The sequence below is a fragment of the Thamnophis elegans genome, chromosome 13, assembly GCF_009769535.1.
Source record: "Thamnophis elegans isolate rThaEle1 chromosome 13, rThaEle1.pri, whole genome shotgun sequence".
Classification (NCBI taxonomy): domain Eukaryota; kingdom Metazoa; phylum Chordata; class Lepidosauria; order Squamata; family Colubridae; genus Thamnophis; species Thamnophis elegans.
In genome coordinates, this window is record NC_045553.1 from 27947796 (window position 1) to 27972927 (window position 25132).

A 25132-nucleotide genomic window follows, 5' to 3' on the forward strand; every position below is an offset into this window, starting at 1 on the left:
CTGAAGTGCTCTTACAATCACTTTCCACAAAAGCTTATATTCATTCGATCCGTTGGGGGCAGATCAAGGGATCCACCATTCCATGATGAAATTTTACACAGTTCTAACCAGAATTCTATTTTCATACAGTTTGTTTGAAGGGTGAAGCGGGACCGGGGGATGAGAAGTAAAAACTCTATAGCTGAGGACCAAGGACCAATCTATACTTCCATAAAAAAAAAACCATGGAGAACCAATTATTCCTGACTGTACCACTTCAGAATATATTATGATTAATGGCAGAGGAGAAGAACTAGATTCTTCCTATTCTTTCCCAATTAAAGGAGGTCCTCATGAAATATTTTAGACTGCTGAAAGAACTATTTAAGCATGACTACATTTGCAACATTAAGCTTTAAATAGGCAGTTTCCCCCACCTCAACCTTTTAAGTGGTACAGTCCCAGAAAAACAATACCATGCCCTTTTCCTTTGTTTGTTTGAATGTATAGATTGGCTCAATGTCCTTAGAAGTCAGTTACAGTACATTTCTGGTGTATTGTGAATGCAAAAGAAAAAAAAAGAGCAATTTCTTAGTTTGGTACAACTGGGATTCTCTACTCAATCAGTGGAACGTTACACACTTTCTGAAGAATCACGTTTCACGTGGGCTGGTGAAGGTCCCTCCCCCCGGAGATTCCTCAAATAGATTTTTAACTTTTGAGGTTCCACAATGTGTCTCCGATTGAAATCTGCTCTCGGATGATTCTGTCCGCAGCGATCTGTCTGCAGGAGATGGAATAGGTTGGCCATGTTTGGTCCAATTTTGGCCATCAAACTGTCTTTAATGGTCCCGACTGTTTCTTCATCGCATTCCAGCAAACTTCTCATAAGTTTGCTGTAATACCTGCGTAAAGACAATATTAGTTAGTACTCTGTAAGATTGTCCCAGCCTCAACAGAGTTCATAGCATTCAGAAGCCAGTAGTCAGAACGTCTATGGAGATTCTCAATCATCCAGGTCATGGTTGTCCCAGGGGTACTTTGTCAAAAAGGCAACCGGACTTTGTTTTTCTTTTCCTTTGAAGAAAAAGAGCTGAAAAAGCTTCTTGGATGAGAAGTGAAACATTTCAAAGGAACACCCCCCCCCCAAAAAAAAAGTCCAGTTGTCTTTTAGAAAAAACACCTTTGAATAGAATAGATCAGAATCAGTGGTGGGTTTCAAAAATTGTTCAAACCTACTCTGTGGGTGTGGCCTCCTTTGTGGGAGTGGCTTGCTGCCCATGTGACCGGAAGGGAGTGGCTTGCCGCCGATGTGACCGGATATGAAGATGCCACCTTAAATTACCTCACACAGAGCACTGGCCTGCATAAGAATATGATGTAAACTTGTTTTTTAAAAGGCATCTTTAGTTTGCGTTAAAACAACTTCAACACATGCAATGTTCTGATTGCACCACAAACGCAGTAGTCATCCTTACCTTTCACAGAGGCACTGAGTTTTATAAATATGAGCATGATAGTGTAGAATAATCATATCCAAGGGCTAGTGGTGGGTTTCAAAAAAAATTGGAACCTCTTCTGTAGGTGTGGCCTGCTTTGCGGGTCCACTGGTGGAACCTCTTCTAACCGGTTCGGTAGATTTGACGAACCGGTTCTACCGAATAGGTGCGAACTGGTAGGAACCCACCTCTGATCAGAATAGAATTCCTTATTGGCCAGTGTGACTGGACACACAAGGAATTCATCTTTGGTGCATATGCTCTCAGGGTACATAAGGAGAATAAAATACATTCATTGAGAATCATAAGGTGCAACACTTAATGGTAGTCATAGGGTACAAATAAGCAATCGGGAAACAATATCAATATAAATCATAAGGATACAAGCAACAAAGTTATAGTCATACAGTCATAAGTGGGAGGAGATGGGTGTTAGGAATGATGAGAAGATTAATAGTAGTGCAGACATAGTAAATAGTTTGATACTGTTGAGGGAATTATTTGTTTACTAGAGTGATGGCGTTCGGGGAAAAAACTGTCCTTGTGTCTAGTTATTCTGGTGTGCAGTGCTCTATAGCGTGGTTTTGAGGGTAGGAGTTTAAACAATTTATGCCCAGGATGTGAGGGGCCTATAGATATTTTCACAGCCCTCTTTTTGACTCGTGCAGTGTAGAGATCCTCAATGGAAGGCAAGCTGGCAGTAATTGGTGGGTTTTTTTTTTGCAGTTCTAATTATCCTCTGAAATCCGGGTCTGTCTTGTTGGGTTGCGGAGCCAAACCAGACAGTTATAGAGGTGCAGATGACAAGACTCAATCATTCCTCTGTAGAACTGTATCAGCAGCTCCTTTGGGGCAATATTCAGGACCAGCACTTATTATGACAGGTCCCTAGCTTGATATTTAGAGGTGGAGATGAAGGTGGTTTTGTGGCTTAAGAAACCTCAGCCTCTTTTGGCACAGCCCAAATGCAATTTTTGGTTGCAATACGCTTTAATCATGGCTCATGATAGGGTCAGCTCGATCAATAGGCAGCAGAAGGAAACAGAGGAAGCTCCTAGCAGCCCCTTCCAAAATGATCAGTTTGGTAGCACCTTTTTTAAATGGCAAAAAGGTTTCATTAACATCTTCAAATTTGGGATTACTGTAAACTTACACAGCTCTCCTGAACCTCATGGGCTGATTTGCCACAGTACACATATGGTAAGGTTGACTCCTTCCAGTAGTAGATGGTGGAGAGAAGGTAGTAATGGAAGTATGTGGAGGGCAGAGCAGAGGTCGTATTCAGCCAGTTCTGACTGGTTTTGCAGAACCAGTAGCGGAAATTATGAGTAGTTCAGAGAACCGGCAAATACCATCTCTGGATGGCCCTGCCCCCATCTATTTGGTGCCTCCTGAATCCCAGCTGATTGGGTGGGTCTTCTTTTGTTGCCCTGCACAGGAGAACGGAGCTGGAAAACAGGTTGGTGGGGTGGGGAGGGAATGGTGATTTTGCAGTATCCTTCCCCTGCCATGCCCACCAAGCCATGCCATGTCCACAGAACCGGTAATAAAATTTTCAATCCCACCACTGAGTCAGAGCAATGTTTGCTGCCCTGTATGGCTTATGCTACATTGCTGTCAGCCAAGTCAGGTTCTCAACACGTATCTTTTGCCTTTGGCAGCTCAACATGCTGGTGCTACGCTGACTTCTCCATCAAACTAAGACGTTTTCTGCTCACTCAAGAGTCTTTTCTTCCACCGATCCATCTGCTCAGCATTGATTCAAAAAAGTGCTCATGAAATTCCTCTCTCATTTAAATCAGTATACAAAGCCTGTGTTTTCTGCATGGCTTTAAAAAAAAATAACCTTTAGTTTCCAACTGTTATGTCAGGAACCTAAGTGTATGCTAGGATCTAAAATGATCCCATATTCTGCTTTCCTGGGATGATCCCTGCTGCTACTTCTCTTCCATTTTTTTCCTTCTATTTGTCTTTCATCAGCTTATGAAGGTGTGAACTTTGGGAGCTGAACTTCTACTTCTATCTTGGTGGTGCTTTGTGGTGAATACTCTCCAACCATCAAGTCATCATTGGTATTCTGAACTAGGCTTCCCCAAAAAGCACAAGGCAGAATCCTGGTCCCAACAAAACCCCTTTTATTAAACGAATGTGAATTCCTCTCATTCACATTCAGCAAGGCTTGGCAAACAGTCTTTCAAAGGAATATTTATGACTACAGACCTTATCTTGGAAAGCTGCAATGTAATTTTTTTTCCAAATGAGGTGCCATGCAAGGAAAGAGTGGACACAGAGACTCTGAGATTCACAGACAGATCTTCACATTCCTGAAATGAATCTAATGACCGACTGACTGAATTGTTTCCTGCAAAAGCCCGCTCCCCTTTCACTCCTCTTTTATTTCCTATGGGAGGGACCAATCACCTTCCACCTGTGACTTTATTCCCAAGTCGACCCTGATTTCTGAGTTGTTTTTTTTCTTCTGGCAGCTCTCCACATGTGCACACTGGGAACAGGCTCTAGCTGTTCCTCTGCCTTATGGCTGTCTAGCTCCATAGGCACCTGATCATTGCCAGACGCCCCTGGTCCAGTTTCTGCCTCCAATGCAGAGCCCTCATCTGAGCCTTCTCTCCTCCAGGACTGGCCCATGCTCCTCCCCAACCTCCTCACTGTCTGACTCTGCTGTTGGGCCATAACACTTGGTTCTTTGAGAGCAGAGTACAAGAGAAAGCCAAAGCATGCTATTTCATTTATTCTAGAAATGTGTTTGCTGTGCTTCAAATCAGCATCTGTAAATCAAATCAGTGTTTGGATATTGCAGTAATGTAGTATTACCATTTAATTCAATTCACTTTGGGTAGGTCAAATTACAAGGAAATGATTTGATGCCAAGAAAGATTTTCTAATGATAGGAACTGTTGGACAATGAAGCAATCTGTTTTTGGAGGTATTTCAGCAGGGACTGCATAGCCAACTTTGGAGATGCTATTGTAATGGATATATGCCATGGGCTGGAGGCTGAACTAGATGGTCTTCAAAGTTATCTTCTAATCTTTCTATTCGATGACCCTAAAACAGTGGTGAAATTCAATTTTTTTTACTACCAGTTCTATGGGCATGGCTTGGTGGGTGTGGCTTGGTGGGCATGGCAGGGGAGGGATACTGCAAAATCCCCATTCCTTCCCCATTCTGGGGCCAGCAAGAGATGGCATATGCTGGTTCTCTGAACTACTCAAAATTTCCACTACGGTTCTCCAGAACCTGCTGGATTTCACCCCTGCCCTAAAACCACAATTTAAATACGATAAAAGCCTAGGTGGTCATCAAGGAACAATGTTAAGATGCCTGAAGTGAAAATGCATTGATGTAATTGTAATAGGACACCACATTTGTGCAGTCCTTGGTGCTCTTTGAGCTAGGTCAGGGGTCGGCAACCCATGACTTTCAAGCCGCATGTGGCTCTTTCATCCCTCTGCTGTGGCTCCCTGTTGCTGGTCAGCTCCACAATTGATAGGGCTTTTGGTTAGGACAGATAGAAGAAAAAGGATGCTACGCTAGGAGAAGACTTTATGGTGGGGGAACTAGACTTTGGTCAGCTTCAGAATTGAATGGGGGGCTTCCGTTTAGGACCTTGTGGCTCTTTGAGTGTTTAAGGTTGCTAACCCCTGAGCTAGGTTGATGTTATCTTGTTGGATAATGAACCATCTGCAAACAAGCAACTACTGGAAGCTCAGAGAGCACTAAGGGATCCACAGTTCAACCCTGAGCTACAGATATTTCCTACTATTAGGAAATGTCTATGGAAATTCTCCCCCATCTAGGTGATGGTTGTCTCAAAGGTGCTTTCTTTCCAAAGGCAGCTGGACTTTCTTATTTTGCTTCAACACATTTCACTTTTCATCCAAGAAGCTTAAATTCTGACTGAATGGTGGAGAATGGAAGGATTTCTGCAAGATTACGGCAAGAAACATCAATCTTCCATTCTCCACTACTAAAGACAGGACAGAAGAAGCTTCTAGGATGAGAAGTGAAATGTCTTAAACCAGGGGTCAGCAATCTTAGACACTCAAAGACCCACAAAGGTCCTAAACAGAAGCCCCCCATTCAATTCTGGAGATGACCGGAAGTTCAGTTTCCCCACCATAGAGTCTCCTCCTAGTACTGCATCCTTTTTCCTCTACCTGTCCTAACCAAAAGCCCTATCAATTGTGGAGCCGACTGGCAACAGGGAGCCGCAGCAGAGGGATGAAAAAGCCACATGCGGCTCCAGAGCCACAGGTTGCTGACCCCTGACTTAAAGCAAAACAAAAAAGCCCAGTTGCCTTTGGCAAGAAAGCACCTTTGGGTCTTTTAATGGGACATCTACATTTGTCCATTAAAAAGCACAAATAAATCACATCAAAGTGCCCCCTCCGTGCCAACTTATCAAGTCAAAGTCCATTAGCCACGTGGCTGACCAAAACACAGTGTCTCCTGAGCTAACCAATGACATCGTTTTTTTCAACTTGAAAGCAGCTGTCCAGCCCCTTCTGTGGCAAAGAAAGAGCTTTAATCAAGTAGAGGCCCTTTTCCCACCCAGCAACTGCCTGAAGTCACATCAGAATGACATAGCAAGAAGGCTAATCTCCTGCATTGTTCCCATAGATTTGCCTCCGAGGCCTCGGGAAGTCAGCCCCTCCAACGATCCAGACACTGGAGTCTTAAAAATCTGAAATATTTTTTCCAGCCCTATAATAACCGCTCCAGACATGCAGGTCATATTTTCATTTTACAGAGAGGAAATTTGCGCAACCATGGACTAAGAACCTGTTTTAGTGGCGCACATGTCAATTTTCGAAGGCTGATGAGAACAGCAAATGGAGGCAGGTTTAAATCCCATTAGAGTCTCATCCACTTTGCCGTTTCAGTCAAGGACTAGCAAAAGAAGCACCAGGGGCCTTTATTAAATTGGTCCAGTCAAGAATGCTCTCTGTGTCATTTTAATCTAAGGGCAACAAAAGACTTCCAGATTTTACTCATCCGGAGTCAATTAACTTGAAATGGCATAGAGTTTAAGAGATGGAGATAAAGCTTAGGAAATTGCTTGGCCTCAGCCACAAAATCTTCCTCTTTCAATTCCTCTGAAGTATAGAGGAAATGCAGGAGGGCCCGGTGTGTTGTAATCATTTTGGTGGACCTACACTTCAAATCCGTTCTTGGCCAGGAAAGCACACCGAGTGCCATGGGGATCAAATGGAATTGAAAACTTGGGAGAAAAGGAGATCTAAATTAAGACCGTAACCATAGGCAAATTCTCTGAGCACTCAAGAGGGCTAAACAAATACAAAAGATATAAAGGACCGATAATCATAATTTATATTGCTTTCTTCTTCTCTCTCATCCTGGAAAATGTGCAAGAAAAGAGGAGGGCTAAAACATATGAAGAACGGTTGCAGGAACTGGGTATGTCTAGTTTAATGAAAAGAAGGACTGGGGGAGACATGATAGCAGTGTTCCAGTATCTCAGGGGCTGACAGAAAGAAGAGGGAATCAAACTATTCTCCAGGGCACCTGAGGGCAGAACAAGAAGCAATGGGTGGAAACTCATCAAGGAGAGAAGCAACTTGGAACTGAGGAGAAATTTCCTGACAGTGAGAACAATTAATCAGTGGAACAACTTGCCTCCGGAAGTTGTGAATATTTTAAAGATGTTGGATAACTAGTTGTCTGAAGTGGTGTAGGGTTTCCTGCCTAAGCAGGAGGTTGGACTAGAAGACCTCCAAGGTCCCTTCCAACTCTGTTATTCTAAATGGGAAGGAGGACTCAGTTACAATGGCTATGGGGGCACTACTGAAAGACCAAGTTTGGACACATCATGACAGATAGTCCTCAACTTAGGACCACAATTGAGCCTTCAGTGTGTTGTTAAGTGAATTTTATGATCATTCTTGCCATAGTTGTTAAGTGAATCACTGCAGTTGTTAAGTTAGTAACACAGTTAAGTGAAACGGGCTTTCCCATTGACTTCATTTGTCAGAAGGTTGCAAAAGGGAATCACCCCGGGACATTGCAACTGTCATAAATATGAAAGAATTGTCAAGCATCCAAAATTGGATCATGTGTCCATGGAGATGCTACAACAATTTTAAGTGTGAAAACTGATCCTACGTTACTTTTTCAGTGCTGTTGTAACTTTGAATGATCACTAAAAAAATGATGGTCGAGGACAGAGGTTGTGAAGAGTCAAGTCTGACTTAATAGCAGAGAATCTGTGTGACTCTACGGAGAGTCTCAGTCATCCACATTGTGATTTTGGGTGCTTTTTCAAAAGGTTTTTCTTTGAAGATATTTTGCTTCCTAGATGAGAAGCGAAATGTCTTCAAGGAAGAACAAAGAAAGTCCAGTTGCCTTTTGAAAAAGCACCTTTGGGATAATCAGTGGGTACATTTACATCTCATGTAATGTACAGTAACTCTCTGGATATTTTGAATCAGCATCTAGAAAACACAAGGGCTAGATCAATGGTTCCCAACCTTTTTTTGGCCATGCCCCACCTAAGTATCACTAAAATCCTCATGCACCCATGACATATAATTCTTACTATTCAAAAAGTGAACCCTACTCACACGGAGGAAACCTAAATGGCCATTAACTTGATTGAAACAAGCACTACTGCACTACTCATTTTATGCATAGGGTTTGGGACTACAAGAAATAAATGTGAGCAAAACTTATGAAATGATGCAAATTATTAAAAAAGATAACTATTAAAAGAAGATGGCACAGAAAGAGGGAAATTAAAAAAACATTCTTAGTTTAATTTATGAACAATAAGTTTGTCATGAACGAAAGGGGGGTTGTAACCTATGACCCCCCCCTACTCGCCCTCTCGTTTTGAACCTGCAGCTTAGTGGGGAAATGTTTTGGTAGTTCAGTAAATGGAGGTGAATCACACAGCCTGGCAAGGCCTATGCATGTGTGGTCCAGCCCCAGATTGCTCTGAGAGAAAAAAGTCTGGCAAAACAAGGCCTGGGAAAACACGGACTAAAAATAACTGTAAATCCAGCAATTTCTTACTTAAACTTGGGTCCTGGTTCTGTGTCCTCATTGCTGGGCTTCCCCCAGCAGCCATCCACTTGGTCTCCCCACAGAGCAGCTCTCCCTACAACCACCCAACAGCAAAATCCACAGCAAAGAGAGAAAGAGAGAGAGACTCTACTAGTCCCACTATCCTTAGTGGGAACACATCTGGTTGACTGGCAATTGTTCCCTCCTCCCCCAGCTGGGATATCCTTTTCAGACCAGGCCCTAGGAAATGCAGTTTAACAAAGGCAACAATAGGTAAATGAAAGACAGCTGTTTCATCACAAATATATAAGAACAATTACCGAGCTTTCAGAAATTCAGTTAATAGCTCATTTTCTAATTGCCTCCATTAAAAATCAAATTTCCCCACATTGAGACTCTCTGAGACCCTTTCTTCAGCTCTCTTATGACCCCAAGTTTCTAGCCTGGTTAAATACGCCAAAATGTGAGGATCAGAGGGACTTTGGAGAACATAAAGCCCTAGTAAGACCACACCTAGAGTAGTAGAGTACTGCATCCAGTTTTGGTCCCCACACTATAAAAAAGATGTTGAGACTCTAGAAAGAGCGCAGAGAAGAGCAACCAAAAATATTAGGGGACTGGAGGCTAAAACATATGAAGAATGGTTGCAGGAACTGGACATGGCTAATCTAGTGAAGAGGACCAGGGGAGACATGATAGCAGTGTTCCAATATTTGAAGGACTGTCACAGAGAGGAGGGTGTCAAACTATTTTCCAAAGCACCTGAAGGACAGACAAGGCATAATGGATGGAATCTGACCAAGGAGAGATTCAACCTAGAAACAAGGAGGAACTTTCTGACAGTGAGAGCAATCAACGCATGGAACAGAAGTTGCCTTCAGAAGTTGTGGGAGCTTCAACACTTGAGACTTTCAAGAAGAGGTTGGACTTGAATTTGTCAGAAATGGTGTAGGGTCCCCTGCTTGAACTGGAGGTTAGACTAGATGTCCTACAAGGTGCCTTCCAACTCTGTTAATCTGTTAAACATTTGGCCCAACCTCTCCACTGTGGTCAAATTGTAAGACTACGCCTGAAGGAACGGCCATGATTGATTTTGTAGAATTGGTACAATGTACAATTTTACAAATGAAAATTATAGATCCCCATTGTTTTTTTTTTAAAAAAATACAAATAGATATTCTATAAAATGATGGTAAGTAAGTTATTTAACAATAATGGGGCAATATAAAAGCACATAAAGATGCACAGAAACTAACATTTATCCAGCAAAGAGCTAACTTAATTTGGTAGAAGATTTTATCAATGAAATACCTTAATTAACAGAATAATTAAACACAAAAATACTATTTTTGCACACCATTTTAGTATTTTAATGTACTGTCATTGTCAAAGTTGAAACCCCAATAGTTAAGATTATAACCTGATAGATATTATCAAATTCTTTTTGAGATTATAAATTAGTGCCACTGATGGGTTCCAGGAGTCTAGTGAAATAATATAGCAGAAATCCTAAAGTATTCATAAATTCAATGATCCATAAGGGACCTCTCTATTTAATTGTATGGGTAGAAGATCCTGATATCTCCTGCAGATGCTTCTAAGCAGGAAGGCTAAGACTGAATGTAATTAAATTGAAATGATTATCCTTCGTGATTTCTCAAAATTATATGCAATGACTTACAATTTTTTTTAATGTATAAATGCCATAAATGTTTTACTAGATGTCTCCTCTGAACTGCTGAAAGCTATGTATGGATTACAGTGGGATATAAATGGAAAGAATAAATGAATGAACAAACCAATAGCCCTCACTTCACCATGGAAAATTACTGAATGCCTTGGCCATTCGCTCTCTCTTGGCTCAATTTACCTCACAGGGTGGCTGTTTGGAGGATAAAACAAAAGGGAATTCCCTCAGCTCTTTGGAGGAGAGGCAGGATATTCTATTAAGGAACCTAGTAAAGAAATAGCAAATATTCTTGCTATTCTGGAAATAGTGCTATAGCCTAAATTAGGCTTCACACATTTTTAAAAATAGAAAAAAGCTCTTTAGCTCTCTACTCAAGTTGAAGGAGAGAAAGTAGAACATATGGAATGTGGGAATCATAAGACTGGCGATCTTCTAGTCCAGCGGTCACCCACTGGTGGTCCATGAGAAAATTTTGGTGGTCTGCAAAAAAATCTTTGCATTTTTTATATTGCACTAAATCAGGGATCCTCAAACTGTGGCTCCTGGGCTAGATATGGCCCGCTGAAGCAATTACTCCCGCTCACTGATGGGAAGGGGTCCTTCAGGCACTTAGCTTGGCTGCCTGTTTAGTAGCTCCAGCCCTTCCTTCCCTCCCTCCCTCCCTGGTCGACATGCTCAGTGTCTTAGCCACTGAGCCACCACGTCCTTCTCTTTAATAGGCTAAATATACCTAGCTCACTCAACTGTTCCATCATATGATAAATGGACAATAATGCTGAAAATCCTTGTCCATAAGTGGGATTCCGTTCTATTCCATCTATAGTTCTGAATCATTCTAGTTTCACCCTCTCTCAAAGCTGTCAGCTTCAATAATCTTCCCAATAGAGACATGAAAGGACAGGGAGAATCCAGAATCTGAGTTTCCCTTCTCTTGGGGATGAGTGGAAAATCCTTTTGCTTCACTGTGGATTTTCCCAATTCAAATTTCCTGTATAGTCTGACCTCATACAGTCTGACCATTTCCTACATCTAGTCTACACTTCAGGGTCATTAGGGGAACTTTGCCTTGGCTGTAGGATTTCGATTCAGAAAAACCACCATCCAGACCAAGGGTGAAGATTATATTTTGGGTTTAAAAAAAAACTCTCTTGAGAATGGCAGTCTTTCAGGATAAATATCAAGATATGAAGCTTAAACCTTGCTTCCTGTATCACAAATGTCACTTCGGGCTAAACCACAGGAAGATGTGCTGACTTTTTAATGACATCCTGCTCGAGTCTATCACCAACTTAGCCATTCTTAGTTTCTTTGAAAGGGGTGTGGGAAGTGTCAACTTACTTACTAGGAAATCCTGTTGGGTTTATTTCTAGATGTAGTATTAGCCTTTTATTTCAGTCACTCAACACCCCCCCCAAAAAACCCCCACCAAACCCCACACCTTTTAAGAACACTCTGTGACCGTGTGATGGCCATTCTTTCAATGTTTTCAGGAAAAATAAGGTAAAAGTTCCCCTCGCACATATGTGCTAGTTGTTCCTGACTCTAGGGGGTGGTGCTCATCTCCATCTCAAAGCTGAAGAGCCAGCGCTGTCCGAAGATGTCTCCATGGTCATGTGGCCAGCATGACTAAATGCCAAAGGCGCACAGAACTCTGTTACTTTCCCAACAAAGGTAGTCCCTATTTTCCTACTTGCATTTTTACATGCTTTCAAACTGCTAGGTTGGCAGAAGCTGGGACAAGTAATGGGACCTCACTCAGTTACGTGGCGCTAGGGATTCGAACCGCCGAACTGCCAATCTTTCTGATTGACAAGCTCAGTGTCTTAGCCACTGAGCCACCACATGCCTATTCAGGAAAAATATTACAAGTCAAATGTTGGTGTTTTGTTTTGTGGTACACGGCAGCCACAATATTTTCATAAGCCACTCATAAGGGGTTCATAAAATCAATATGATGTCAGAAATCATGTGACTGAAATCTTGCTTCTTTTTCATATGTGGTAGACAGAATAAAGGGCAAAGCTTTGATGACATGATTCCTACCACTCTCTTAACCTTTTTCATCTCTGATTTCCCTTTCCTTTGTTCAACCAGCCCAAAGTGGTCTAACTCCTTCATGGATTACTGCCTTGTCATGGTGAAAGGGCTTGCGTAGCTCAATGAAGCTATGAGCTATACCATGCAGGGCCACCCAAGATGAACAGGTCATAGCAGAGAGCTATGCAACGAAATAGCAACGCAATCCAGTATCTTTGGACAGTACCAAAAGGCAAAAAGATATGACACTGGAAGATGAGCCCCTCAGGTTGGAAGGTGTCCAATATGCTACTGGGGAAGAGCAGAGGTCTTGTACTAGTAGCGCCAGAAAGAGTGAAGCGGTTGGGCGAAAGCTGAGCTATGGATGTATATGGTAGTGAAAGGAAAGTCCGATGCTGTAAAGCCAGAGGATGGTAGAGGATGGTAGAGGACGGGAATATTCTCCTTTATCGATAAGCTTCTAGTTCTTGATTATTTTAGGAAAGTGCCCTAATTTTCACTAATAGTATATTTACACTCCTTTAATGAAAGTGTTAAGTGCTGGAGAAGACTCCTGCGAGTCCCTTGGACTACAAGGCGATCAAACTGGTCAGTCCTTGAGAAGATCAACCCTGATTGCTCTTTAGAAGGCCAGATCCTGAAGATGAAACTCAAGTACTTTGGCCACCTAAGGAGAAGGAAGGGCTCACTGGAGAAGAGCCCAATGCTGGAAAAGATTAAGGGCAAATGAAGAAGGGGACAGCAGAGAATGAGGTGGCTGGATGGAGTCACTGAAGCAGTTGGCATGAGTTTAAATGGACTCCAGAGGATGGTAGAGGACCAGAAGTCCTGGAGGAATGTTGTCCATGGGGTTGCAATGAGTTGGACACGACTTTGCAACTAACAACAATAAAAGCTGCTAAATCTCCTACCCCTCTTATAAGTCAGGACTACCAAACCAAGATTTCCCAACCAACAGAACTGTTGCATGTTCCCTGGAGGTGCTTTCTCTGGAAAGTGGGGGGTTCACACTGCAGCCTTTTTCAATTTGACTGAGATTAAACCCAGGCCTGAATTTCATCCCTCAGCAGTTGGCTGTCTTAGTTTCTTTCTAAGAAGGTTACAATTTAAAGAGAGAGGAAGATCTAACTCTCTCATTCTATGATGCTGCGAGAATCCCAAGTAATTCATGGAGGACATGAGCTGCCGAGAAGAGCTGTAAACTTGAGGTACAATGAGCTCCCAACTTGCCACACTCTGAACACACTGCTTAATCCCACTAATACCCTGTTTCCAGGAAAATAAGTCCTCCCCAGATGAGAAACCAAATCGGGCTTTTGAGCACATGCGCTAAAATAAGCCCTCCCCAAAAATATTGCAACACAGCAGCAGCCATGAGGTGACCATGCTCACCACCTCTTGCACCTCAAAAATAATAAGACCTTCCTGAAAATAAGGCCAAATGCTTATTTCTGGGGTCAAAAGAAAATAAGATCCTGTCTTATTTTTGGGGAAACATGGTAGTAGATTTGACTATCCTCATAACTTCCCATGAGTTGTTTCATTAACTGAAAGAAAAATAGCACTTGGCAAATACATAGGACTGCCTTCTCTTTGACAACCAAGTGACAAGAGAAACCAGTCAGGAAAAGCAGTTTATATACTTAAATACACTAGAACAGGGGTAAGCAATCTGCGGCTCTGAAGCCCCAAGTAGCTCTTTCATCCGTCTGCTGTGGCTCCCTTTTGCCGGTCGGCTCCATAATTGATAGGGCTTTTGATTAGGACAGGTAGAGGACACTAGGAGAAGATTCTATAGTGGGAGAACTGGACTTCCAGTTCAGCAGAGGAAAAAGGACGCCGCACTAGGAGATTACTCTAAAGCAAGGGTCAGCAATCTGCAGCTCTGGAGCCACATGTGGCTCTTTCATCTGTCTGCTGTGGCTCCCTTTTGCTGGTCAGCTTCACAATTGATAGGACTTTCAATTAGGACAGGTAGAGGATGCTGTGCTAGGAGAAGACTCTATGGTGGGGGAACCAGACTTCCGGTCAGCTCCAGAATTGAATGGAGGGCTTCCAATTAGGACCTTTGTGGCTCTTTGAGTGTTTAAGTTTGCTGACCCCTGCACTAGAATAAACAAACACATTTTATATTAACTTGTAAAGATGATCCGCCTGTCACACAAGGAACTCCAGTTTTGTCTAATGGTTATGGCCCCAAGCTAGAAAGCAAGAGACTCTGGGTTCAAGTCCCACTTTAGTCATGAAAGTCAGCTGGGTGACTTTGAGCCACTCCCTCTCTCTCAGCCCAACCCACCTCACAAGGGTTGCTGTTGCTTTTGTAGGGGAAGTTTGAAGTGTTTTGGGTATGTTTGCCACTTTAGAGTTATTTGTAAAAATAATAAAGGCGGGGTACAAACCAACCAACAAATGAAATCTTGTTGGCCAGGGACTTGGACATCCCTCAGTCAATTTAACTGTTTAAAGGAGTATCAAACTTACCTGTTTGAGAATTGGGTCGGGAGTTGGACCACTTCTGTGATGGCGTCTGGATTCCTTTTTGCAACAGCACAGATGTCCAGCTTGCTATAGCATTCCTCCTGCACTTCAGAAATCATCCGCTGGAATGTGGAACATCGGCGAATGGCCAGGAACACCTTGGATGTGACGCCGTTGGCAATGCATTTCAGACTCTCCTTTACAAAGGCCTTCCCCTGCAGCCAGAAGGACAGGAACATGTAAGGAACTAGTCAGAGGTTGGCAACCTTAAACACTCAAAGAGCCACAAAGGTCCTAACTGGAAGCCCCCCATTCAATTCTGGAGCCAACCAGAAGCCCAGTTTCCCCAGCCATAGAGTCTCCTCCTAGTGCAGCATCCTTTTTCTTCTACCTGCCCTAACCGAAAGCCCCATCAATTGTGGAGCTAACAGGTGACAGGGAGTCACAGTAGAGGGATGGAAAGAGCCACAGGTTGCTGATCCCTGCCCTAGGCTAAAACCCATAACTGAGCCCTGATGCTGTTACTTAGTCTGGGTAATGAAACATCTGCAAGAAAACAATCAAGCTCAGAAAGCACCAAGGACCCATCACATCAATTGTTGTCACGTGTTTCAAAACTCCCACCATTATTCCTCAGAGTTGTTCCTGAATTGTTCTGCACTGTTCCAAAGGGCAACTGGGAAATAGTTGGACTTCAAGAAAATGTACTGCGTCTAAGAGTTGTTCAACAACGGAGCAGACAGGAGCTACCCCTCCTTTTGCTGAAAAATAATGATCTGTTGTGAATGCAACAGGTAGGAGTCTTAACCATGATTACCAAAGACCCTTTCTGGGCTTACATTCTATAAATTCTGTTTATATATTAGAGTATATATATACTATATATTATAGTTTTATTTGTGCTGATAAATAAATAAAGGGAGACTAGTATAGATCTATTTCAAGCTATTTAGCTCTCATCAGCTAGCCATACCCTTACTGGGATTTGAACCTGGGCTATATTACATACTAGGCAGACTTCTTAGCCATTAGGCTAACGGATAAGAGCCTGTGGCCTAATAGCTAAGAAGTCTGCCTAGTATGTAATATAGCCCAGGTTCAAATCCCAGTAAGGGTATGGCTAGCTGATGAGAGCTAAATAGCTTGAAATAGATCTATACTAGTCTCCCTTTATTTATTTATCAGCACAAATAAAACACAAATATAACAAAGGCAACAGTAAAAATATTGGGTTTCTGTTGTGATGGACTCTTGTGACGAGCCGATTGACAGATGATGGAAGCAGTTAGCTTCCTCCCATAATTGGGGCTTACCAGGGGTTGTAAAAATCTAATAGACTATATATTATACTATATATATTTAGAGTAATTAACAGTGCATAAAATTGATTTTATAAATGCACACAACTTAAAAATACGAGGCCATGCTCACATTCTATTTATAAAATATATTATACTTTTCTTATTACACTAATGATAATCCCAAAGCAGGTCAGTGATGGATTTCCTTTATGCATACCGTTGTCACAAGAACCTTTCTGTGTAAGGAGCTTCCTGTGGGTAGGAAACAATAAGCAACAAAATGAACTCATCCAGTTTCCTCTTATATTTGATTCTTATCAAATATACGTGTCCCAGGATGATGTTGCTGGATCCAATCTGAGTCAGTAACCAGGGCCAGAGATTAAGTCTTCTAAGCTTTTGGAGTCGTGCGGGAGCCCATGTTCAGGAACTTCTCTATGGGGGCACATATAGAGATGTTTCCTGAGTGAGGAGAGGCTCCGATATGACACTGAAGTATGGGAATTCAATGGATCTGGGAGACCACCATGTTTGGGAAAGCTAGTCAAATGCAAAGGACAATACTTTTGCATTTCCCAGTAGCTTCACCATTTGGAAGTCTAGTCCTCTACATCAGGGGTAGGCAGACAAAGAGACTTCATTTAATAAAGAACCTCTAGATCCATGATGGCAAACCTATGGCACATATGCCACAGGTGGCACATGGTGCCATACCTGAGGGCATGTGAGGCATTGCCCTATGTTAGCTCCCATGTGCATGCTGGCCGGCTAATTTTCAGTCTTTTGGAGGCCGGGGGATGGCAGAAAATGCAAACAAACTTCCCGTAGTCCTGTTGGGCCATTTTGCGCCCTCCCTAGGTTTCAGGAGGCTTTCTTGAAGCCTGAGGAGGGTGAAAAATGGCTCAACAGGACTACGGGAGGTCCGGGGGCTTCAGTGAGGCCTGGGCACATGCAAGTGGGGTGGGGGGTTGTGTGGGCATGCACAGGGGGAGGACATTGCATTGTGGGTGTAAGCACGCACGTGTCTGCTATTGCGTTTGCGCGGGCCCTTTTGTCACCCGAGCAGAAAAACTTTCGCCATCCCTGCTCTGGATAGTTTGTTGAAGTTCAGCAAGATTTGATAATAGTTTTGCAACAGAAACTTTCAGCTTTAAAAACGATTTATGAAAGTTCAAGCATTTTTTTTTTTTGCATTTTCTACCCTCATTGTTCTTCATTTCCAAAATAGGCACATTTGGGTAGGAATGATTCACTTCAGCTAGAAAGCCAGAGTTGATTAATCACCATTGTTAACCAAAATCAGATAAGCTCTCTTTACCAAAATACAGAAGTTAACACAGTAGCAAATAAGTTTGCCACAGCTGTTACTCACACAAGGAAAGGAGAAACAGGGGTTTCGTATCGATAAACTCGGTGTGCCAAGTATCTCATGTCTATTTTAGTATCAGAGTGTCCTACATTGAGGAATGACAGTTATTCTGAAGGCTGGTGTCTTCATGTTCCTATTTTTCATTCAGATCAATTGTTTGCAGCCTCCCACACCTCAAGTCACAAGGGAAGGAACCTCAGATCAGTTCCAAAATCAGGAGCAGTCAGGGACACTGCAGAGGGAGTGAAAATCATTCCTCCCTTTTGGTAACTCACAACCCCTAAAAGTAAGCTGAAAATACCCTCCTCCCCTCCCCAACAAATTCTGAAGCACTCTGGGAATGAAGTAGAAAAATGAAAGCCCCCTTTGAGATGTTTCAGCAGAATGGAATGGACATTGCTGGAATTCTCCAGATGAAGAACAATGCTTCCTAATGGCATTCAAGAGCTTCTTCCAAGCTTGGAAGAATCTAAGGAGTGCTTAGATTAGCCAAAATAAATGCAATAAATAGTTAAGAGTTTGTAAGTCTTTATTGCAATGTTGAGCTTGCTTCTCAACCAAAGGCTGTCATTCCCACAACCAATGATCAGTATAAGACGCACCTTCCCCACCCCCTAAAAGAGGGTGAAAGCTTGGGTGCGTCTTATACGCTTAATGTAGCCCCAACCACCAACCGGCCCCAACCACCAACCGGCCCCAACCCTTTGGCCTCTGCCTCCCAGCAATTTATCTCTTTGCAGCAAACAGATGCAGAGGCTTCAATAAGCTATAGCAATCCTTGCAGCCTGTAACAGCTGATGATAGGGAGAAATTGAAAGTGAAACTTGCTGTTTGCTCCACATGGCAAATTGCTGGGAGGCAGATTTTTTTTCTTGTGCTAATTAGGCTGTTTTGCTGCAAGGAGGTAAGTCAACAACTATGAGTGCCTATAGAATGTTCAAATTATTAAACTTACTTTTTAAAGACTGCTTTATTATTGTTCTAGACAATTTAACAAAATGAGGACGCTTTTAAAACAAAGACTTGATCTGAAGAGGCTCTGTGCTATTGTTTTAAAAAGTGCTATTCTTTTAAAAAGCAGAGAATAACTATACTTCCAGAAAGCACATCAATTTTAACATCATCTGTACAAGTATAGTCTGAAATATAACACTACAAACAGTGTATATTGTCTGCACTGTTTGTTGCAAGGAGGCAAATTGCTGAGTGACAGAGGCAGATATTTTTCTCTTGTTTTCTTCCGCAAAATCTAGGTGCATCTTATACTTCAGAGCGTCTTATACTCCGAAAAATATGGCGTATTTAATTTATTTTACAGTTGCCAATATAAAATTGCACCCACTTCTCTCTGTTGATCCTGATTGTAATTGTTATCTTTTATCTCTCTTTTTGTTACTTTATATTGCTGGTCATTGACCGAATAAATACATTTCAATTTCAGTGGGCCAGGTTGTCTTCTGGAGAAGGCAAGGGCCAGATTATTCTAAAACTCCTAGTCACCTGCATGAAGGGGACTCATATCAGGCACAGCTGGAACATATGTAGCTTTCCAACTTGTGAAAAATTCAGTCTCCTTGCCAACTCCAAGGATGGGAAAAGCACATTTGTTTCCTCTTGAAAAAGAAAACTTCCTTTTCCACTCTATGAGGCGTCTTCTGCCAAGGCTTTACACAGAAGCTTGTGGGAAAAAGTGTATCGGCAGAAAAGAGATGCCTTGTCTTGACTTGCTATTTGTAGAACATCATGCTTTGAACTTTGAAGGCCACTGTGGGCTTTCCCGGGTGACAGCAGCACAAACTTTTAGCTATGCTATTTGCAGCTGCCTGAAGCTGTATACAGAACTCTTTTTTAAAAAACAGAATGGAATTGTAGAACTGGAACAAACCCAAAAGATCATCTGCAGAACTCTTAACTCTCTGCAATAGATAGGGAAAACCATTTAAAGCATTTAGCGGAGGTCAAAGGCCTTTAAAAGGTTTAGAGATGAACCCGCAACTCCCACAGATAAGGCTATTCTATCATTGTACAGTTCTTATTGTCAGATGTGGTTTACTGTCACTTCCTCCCACGGATAAGTCATTCAGAGTCATTCTGAATACCACTAACCCAAGATTCTGGCTTGGAGACCTGAGGTTGCCTGACCTATAACCAAAGGGACTTTCTCATCTGACCATGTCATAAGGAGATGCCTTCCGTTACACCCCACATCACCATTATTTGCATTCACAAACCCTTCAGTCAGCACCATTTGCTGCAGCGATCAAAACCAACTAGAAGGGAAAGACAGCTAAAAAGCTAATTATTCTTGAGTATGAAATGATCCCACGGTAATAGCAAAAGCATTTATATATCACTTCACAGGGCCTTACAGTTTTCTCTAAGCTGTTTACAGAGTCAGAATATTGCCCCTAACAATCTGGGTTCTCATTAATAACTTAATAACACCCCCCTCCCAAAGGTCTTACCATGACAAAATAAATATTGTCAGGCAACTTAATATAGGCCTTAAAACAAGGTCTTCTCTTCCCCTCTGAATTTTGATCATCAGATGTATTAACTTAAAAAGGTAAAGGTTCCGCTTGCACATATGTGTTCCTAACTCTAGGGGGCGGTGCTTATCTCCGTTTCGAAGCCAAAGAGTCAGCGCTGTCCGCAGACGCCATGTGGCTGGCATGACTGAACGGCAAAGTCGCACTGAACGCTGTTACCTTCCCACCAAAGGTGGTTCCTATTTTTCTACTTGAATTTTTACATGCTTTTGAACTGCAGAAGCTGGGACAAGTAACGGGAGCTAACTCCGTTACGTGGAGCTAGGGATTCGAACTGCTGACCTTTCTGATCGACAAGCTCAGCATCCTAGCCACTGAGCCACCATGTTCCTATGTATTAACTAGAGGTCTGTAAAACATCACAGGCTGTTTTAACACCAGGATGAGCTGTTCTAACCATGGAGTGTCTGTCTCGAAGGTGCTTTTTCAAGAGGCAACTGGACTTTCTGGTTTTTCTTTGAAGACATTTTGCTTCTCCTCCAAGAAGCTTCTTCGGCCTTTCCCCACCTTCAAGTCAAAGCTGAAGAAGCTTCCTGGAGGAGAAACGAAAAGTCTTCTACAAAAAAAAAGCTTCTTTGAAAAAGCACCTTTGGGACAACCATAACCTGGGTGACTGAGAATCTTCATAGGCATGGAAGTGTCTGTTTTGACCGGCTTAGACATAGTTCAGCAAAGCTCTTGTGATTGCTTTATCACTCACAAGTTTAAATCAAGTTAAAAAAATATTTTTTCTCTATTATTGTAATAGTGATTCCTTTTTGGGGGCCAACATTTCCATTAAAGCAAACTGTTAGCATATCTAGTATCATATGGAAATGGTAATATTCATTTCATTTCCTGTTTTTCAAGATTTTGATACTACTGGCTATCTGTGACAAATAAGAAGGTATCACATTTTGATGTTTCAACAGGTTGTTTGGATTACCAACAAAACAGAACTTTAATAAAGCCATCTGTCTGTCTGTCTGTCTGTGTTCCAGCATAACTCTGGAATACCTCGAACAATTTCAACCAAACATGGTACACAGATGACTTACCCTCTGGAAACAAATACTGGGTGGGGGTATGACACCTCTAACACCCTTTGGGGAGTGTTCTGTTAAGATACAGCCTGTTGTGCCTTACAATGGCTTCTACTGTACAGCTAAGTGGAGTTGCCATGGTAATGGCTTCACAGTACTCTGCAAGTGGGCTCCCTCTGATAAGGGGGAAAATCCAACATTAGAAATTACATTTGGTCCGGACATTAGCTCCCTATAAATAAATACCCGGGCAACGCTGGGTTATCATATATGTCATATAAAACCTATTTTAACTTTTAAAAAAATCAGTCCAAAAAGACTGGACAGCTATAGAAAATATGTACCTAATTCTTTACATTTTCTCTAACACAGAGGGCTGTGCATTAGGCTTTGGAAGGCCAACCTTCATTGGTGTTGAATACCATCTACAAAATACTTTTGAGTTTTCTCTAATTTTGGAGGAAATTGATTTCAATGGTTTTCTATGTCTGGTGGGTTACCATCAAATGAAAAGGAAAGGGATTTTTAGGACAGCCATGTTGCCATTCTGTGTGAAGCAGGGGTGTCGAAACTTGGAAACTTTAAGACTTGTGGACTTCAACTCCCAGAATTCACCAGCCATGCTGGGAGTTGAAGTCTACAAGACTTAAAGTTCCCAAGTTTGGACACTCCTGGTGTAAAGGCACTGGGCTAGAAATGGGAAGGCCAAGTTTTAATCCTACTTTGGGCCTAAAGCCAACAAGGTGACTTCAGGTGAGTCATTCTATCTCAATTTGAGGGGGTTGGGCTTTTATATTCGATTTTATATATTGTTTTTCAGACTATTCCTTTTATGTTCCCCGATAGAATGTTGCATATTTTGAAAATACCACTTATCCCTGTTAGAGGATGAATTTTGCCTAATGTCCAATTTAGTTCTGGTTCTAGTTGCTCTTGTTCTAATGACTGTAACTGCAGTAAAAGAGAGAGAGAGAGAGAGAGGGAGGGAGAGAGAGAGAGAGAGAGAAATTAATTTAATTCAAATTCTGAGCAGGCCCTTCATTACCCAAACTAGGTAACATCATCAGAACACTGATAATGTTAGCTAGTTTGGGTAATAAAGGGCTTGGAAGAAAACAGCCAAGCTCAGAGAACACCAAATAGCTGAAGAAACTTCTTGGATGAGAAGCAAAATGTCTTCAAAGAAAAACAAGAAAGTCTAGTTTCCTCTTGAAAAAGAAACTCTTTTGGGAGAACCATGACTTGGATGACTGAGAATCTACATAGATATCTACAAGAAAACAAGAGTGCAGAGAGCACCAAGGACCCCTTATTTCAATCCTCAGCTATACGTATTCTCCTTTACCGATAAGCTTCTAGTTCTTGATTATTTTAGGAAAGTGCCCTAATTTTCACTAATAGTATATGCACACTCCTTTAACAAAAGTGTTAAGTGCTGGAGAAGACTCCCGCGAGTCCCTTGGACTGCAAGGCGATCAAACCGGTCAGTCCTAGAGGAGATCAACCCTGACTGCTCTTTAGAAGACCAGATCCTGAAAAGGAAACTCAAGTACTTTGGTCACCTAATGAGAAGGAAGGACGCTCTGGAGAAGAGCCTCATGCTGGGAATGATTGAGGGCAAAAGAAGAAGGGGACGACACAGAATGAGGTGGCTGGATGGAGTCACCAAAGCAGTCGGCATGAGCTTAAATGGTCTCCAGAGGATGGTAGAGGACAGGAAGGCCTGGAGCAACATTGTCCATGGGGTCTCGATGGGTCAGACACAACTTCGCAACTAACAACAAATATTTACACTCCTAGTAACTAGAGGTTTTGTCTTCCAAGCTTTTGGACTAGTGCTGGTGCCCATCTTCAAGCAATCTCTCACTATCAGAACATGTGCTTGCTATTCTGAGTGCTTTTTAGATGCTGATTGGGTTGTGTTGATGGCTGGCTTTTAAGACATTGGCTGTCCTGTTTGTTTGTGCTACTCAGTCCTTGCCTTCTAAGTACCTGAAAAGCTGGGGTAAAATGGATAATGGAGCAGATGTCCTCACTCATTATCTTCATCAGTCAAATTTATTTTACCTAATTAAGTTTGCATTGGAAGAAAAAATCCTGCTTGAAATGTGAGTTATAGTTTATAGTTTATTAAACTTGTATGTGAGACTGCAAGTTTAAGGTCTGTTTTAGCAGACTTTATATAATTTTATTACAACTGTTACTACCTTTTGACCATAAGATAGCAGCCTTTGAAAGCATCGAGTTGGCTAGCCATGACACCCAAACTAAAGAGTTAATGTGCATCTGAAAAAAAAGTACAAATCACACTGGTGATTTTAGGAGTGCATCTAGATCATTTTCCTGGTAGTCATATAAAATGACATTGCCTTCTTCTAAGATGGTGGGATTAAAAAAACATAACTCACTTGAATCTATAGTTTTTGTAGTGCCCCATGAAAGCACCAACTGAGTTTGACCCTGTTCAGCTTCACAGTGTCTGACCTGGAAGCCATCTTCTACATTTGGGCCTTCAGGCCTCCCACATTTTCTATTGTGGGAAACTGGGAGGGGGAATTATATGGAGTACGGGAGATATATAGTCTAAATAATATTCCTTTCTCAGAGAGTCAAGAACTTCTTGCCCTGTACCTGGAGTGGTGTGACTGGGAGACATCTCCAGTTTTGGATGGTGCCTGATTGGACCATGTGATGGACATGTGGGTGCTGGGCAGGGACTTGGATTTTCATTTGGGTGGGGAAAACCTGGAAGCTTTCAGATTCGGGTTTTCCCAGATGTGCCAATATGACATCTTTAATAAAATGGAACTGACGAAACTCAAGCCAGTCTTCTTTCGTTGGAGGTGTTACTTGGAGCCCTGGCACACCGACTCTTCCCCCATGGTTGCCTAGAGGTTTCCACCTACCGAGAATAATACCTATCTATAAAGGTGCATGTTTTATGATTCAGACCCATTAAATGAACCAACCCAACATCAATGAACTGGTGCAGTAAGATCCGTGGGAGAAGGATCCCATCAATGGTTTCTTCTCCCAACCAATTAATGGGTTCACAGCCCATCAATGGATCTGGCTCACAATGAGATGATCTGAAATAGGGCCTTCAAAAAAAAAGCAGTGTGTCCAGCCTGCAGCAGGTTCCTTTTAGGATCTTTGGCCTGCCACACTAATATTCTTTTCTACTAGTCTGTTTCATTAGTAGGGAATTGGGAGGGGGAATAGTAAGGAGTAGAATGTGTTGTTGTCAAAATAAAAAATTCCTTTCTAGAAGCCCAAGGTCATCCTTTGTCTCTACACCTCTGAGCCTGACCAGAACTGGATGGGTGGAACTGCCAGCATGGCAGTGGAAGATTGGACCATGTGGTGGACTTGTGGATATGGGGGCAAGATCATGAACTTTCAACTGGGTGGAAAACTTAGGAAGCTTTCAGATTCGGGTTTCCCACAGATGTGCCAACATCTCTCTCTTAATAAATTGGAAGTTTGAGGAAAATTCTGCCTTGGACTCTGATTTAATTTTAGATGATATTTGGAATGCTGACCCAGTGTTCTAGTGCAGCTGGTCTCAATAATTGAAGGCATGCTGGTTCACACAAAAATGTGTAGCTAGGAGTAACCTGTCAGGCCTGGAAGCCATCTTTTGTATTGGGTCTTCAGGCCTGCCACATTTACTACTATGGGAAACTGGGAGGAGGGATTGTATGGAGCAAGGGTGCTATATAGTCATAATAACATCTCTTTCTCAGTCAGTCAAAGCTGTCTTGCTCGGCACCTGGACGGTTGGAACTGGGAGGCATCTCCAGTTGGGACGGTTGGACCATGTGACGGAAATGTGGGTGCTAGGCAGGGATTTGGACTTTCTTTTGGGTGGGGAAAACCTGGGATCTTTCACATTTGGATTTTCCCAGATGTGCCAATGTGACATCTCTAACAAAATGGAACTTTGAGGAAAATCAAGCTTCAGAGTCTTCTTTCATTGGGGGTGTTACTTGGAACCCTGAAATAAACTTTCCTCTGGGTTATTGCTTTGAAAGGAATGTTGCAGGATTCCTGTTCTCTTTTTTTTAATGAGAATTTTAAAAAACAAACTTTTACAAATATTTACTTCCCTCCCCCCTGTCCCCCCTAACCCCCCCCCAACCTTCTCCCCCCCCCCCCGGACTT

At 42.2% G+C, this 25132-nt stretch overlaps 1 protein-coding gene across 1 annotated transcript in view; it reads right to left on the reverse strand.

Annotated features, from left to right (window-relative positions):
- Positions 1-613: 613 nt before the first annotated feature.
- Positions 614-25132, reverse strand: part of STC1 (stanniocalcin 1) — a 31181-nt gene continuing 6662 nt past the window's right edge. Inside the window, exons 3-4 of the mRNA XM_032228798.1 lie at positions 14731-14942; positions 614-884 (exon numbers count right to left, since the gene is read on the reverse strand). Of these exons, the coding sequence (XP_032084689.1) occupies positions 614-884; positions 14731-14942 (483 nt within the window). The remainder of the gene's footprint in view (positions 885-14730; positions 14943-25132) is intronic.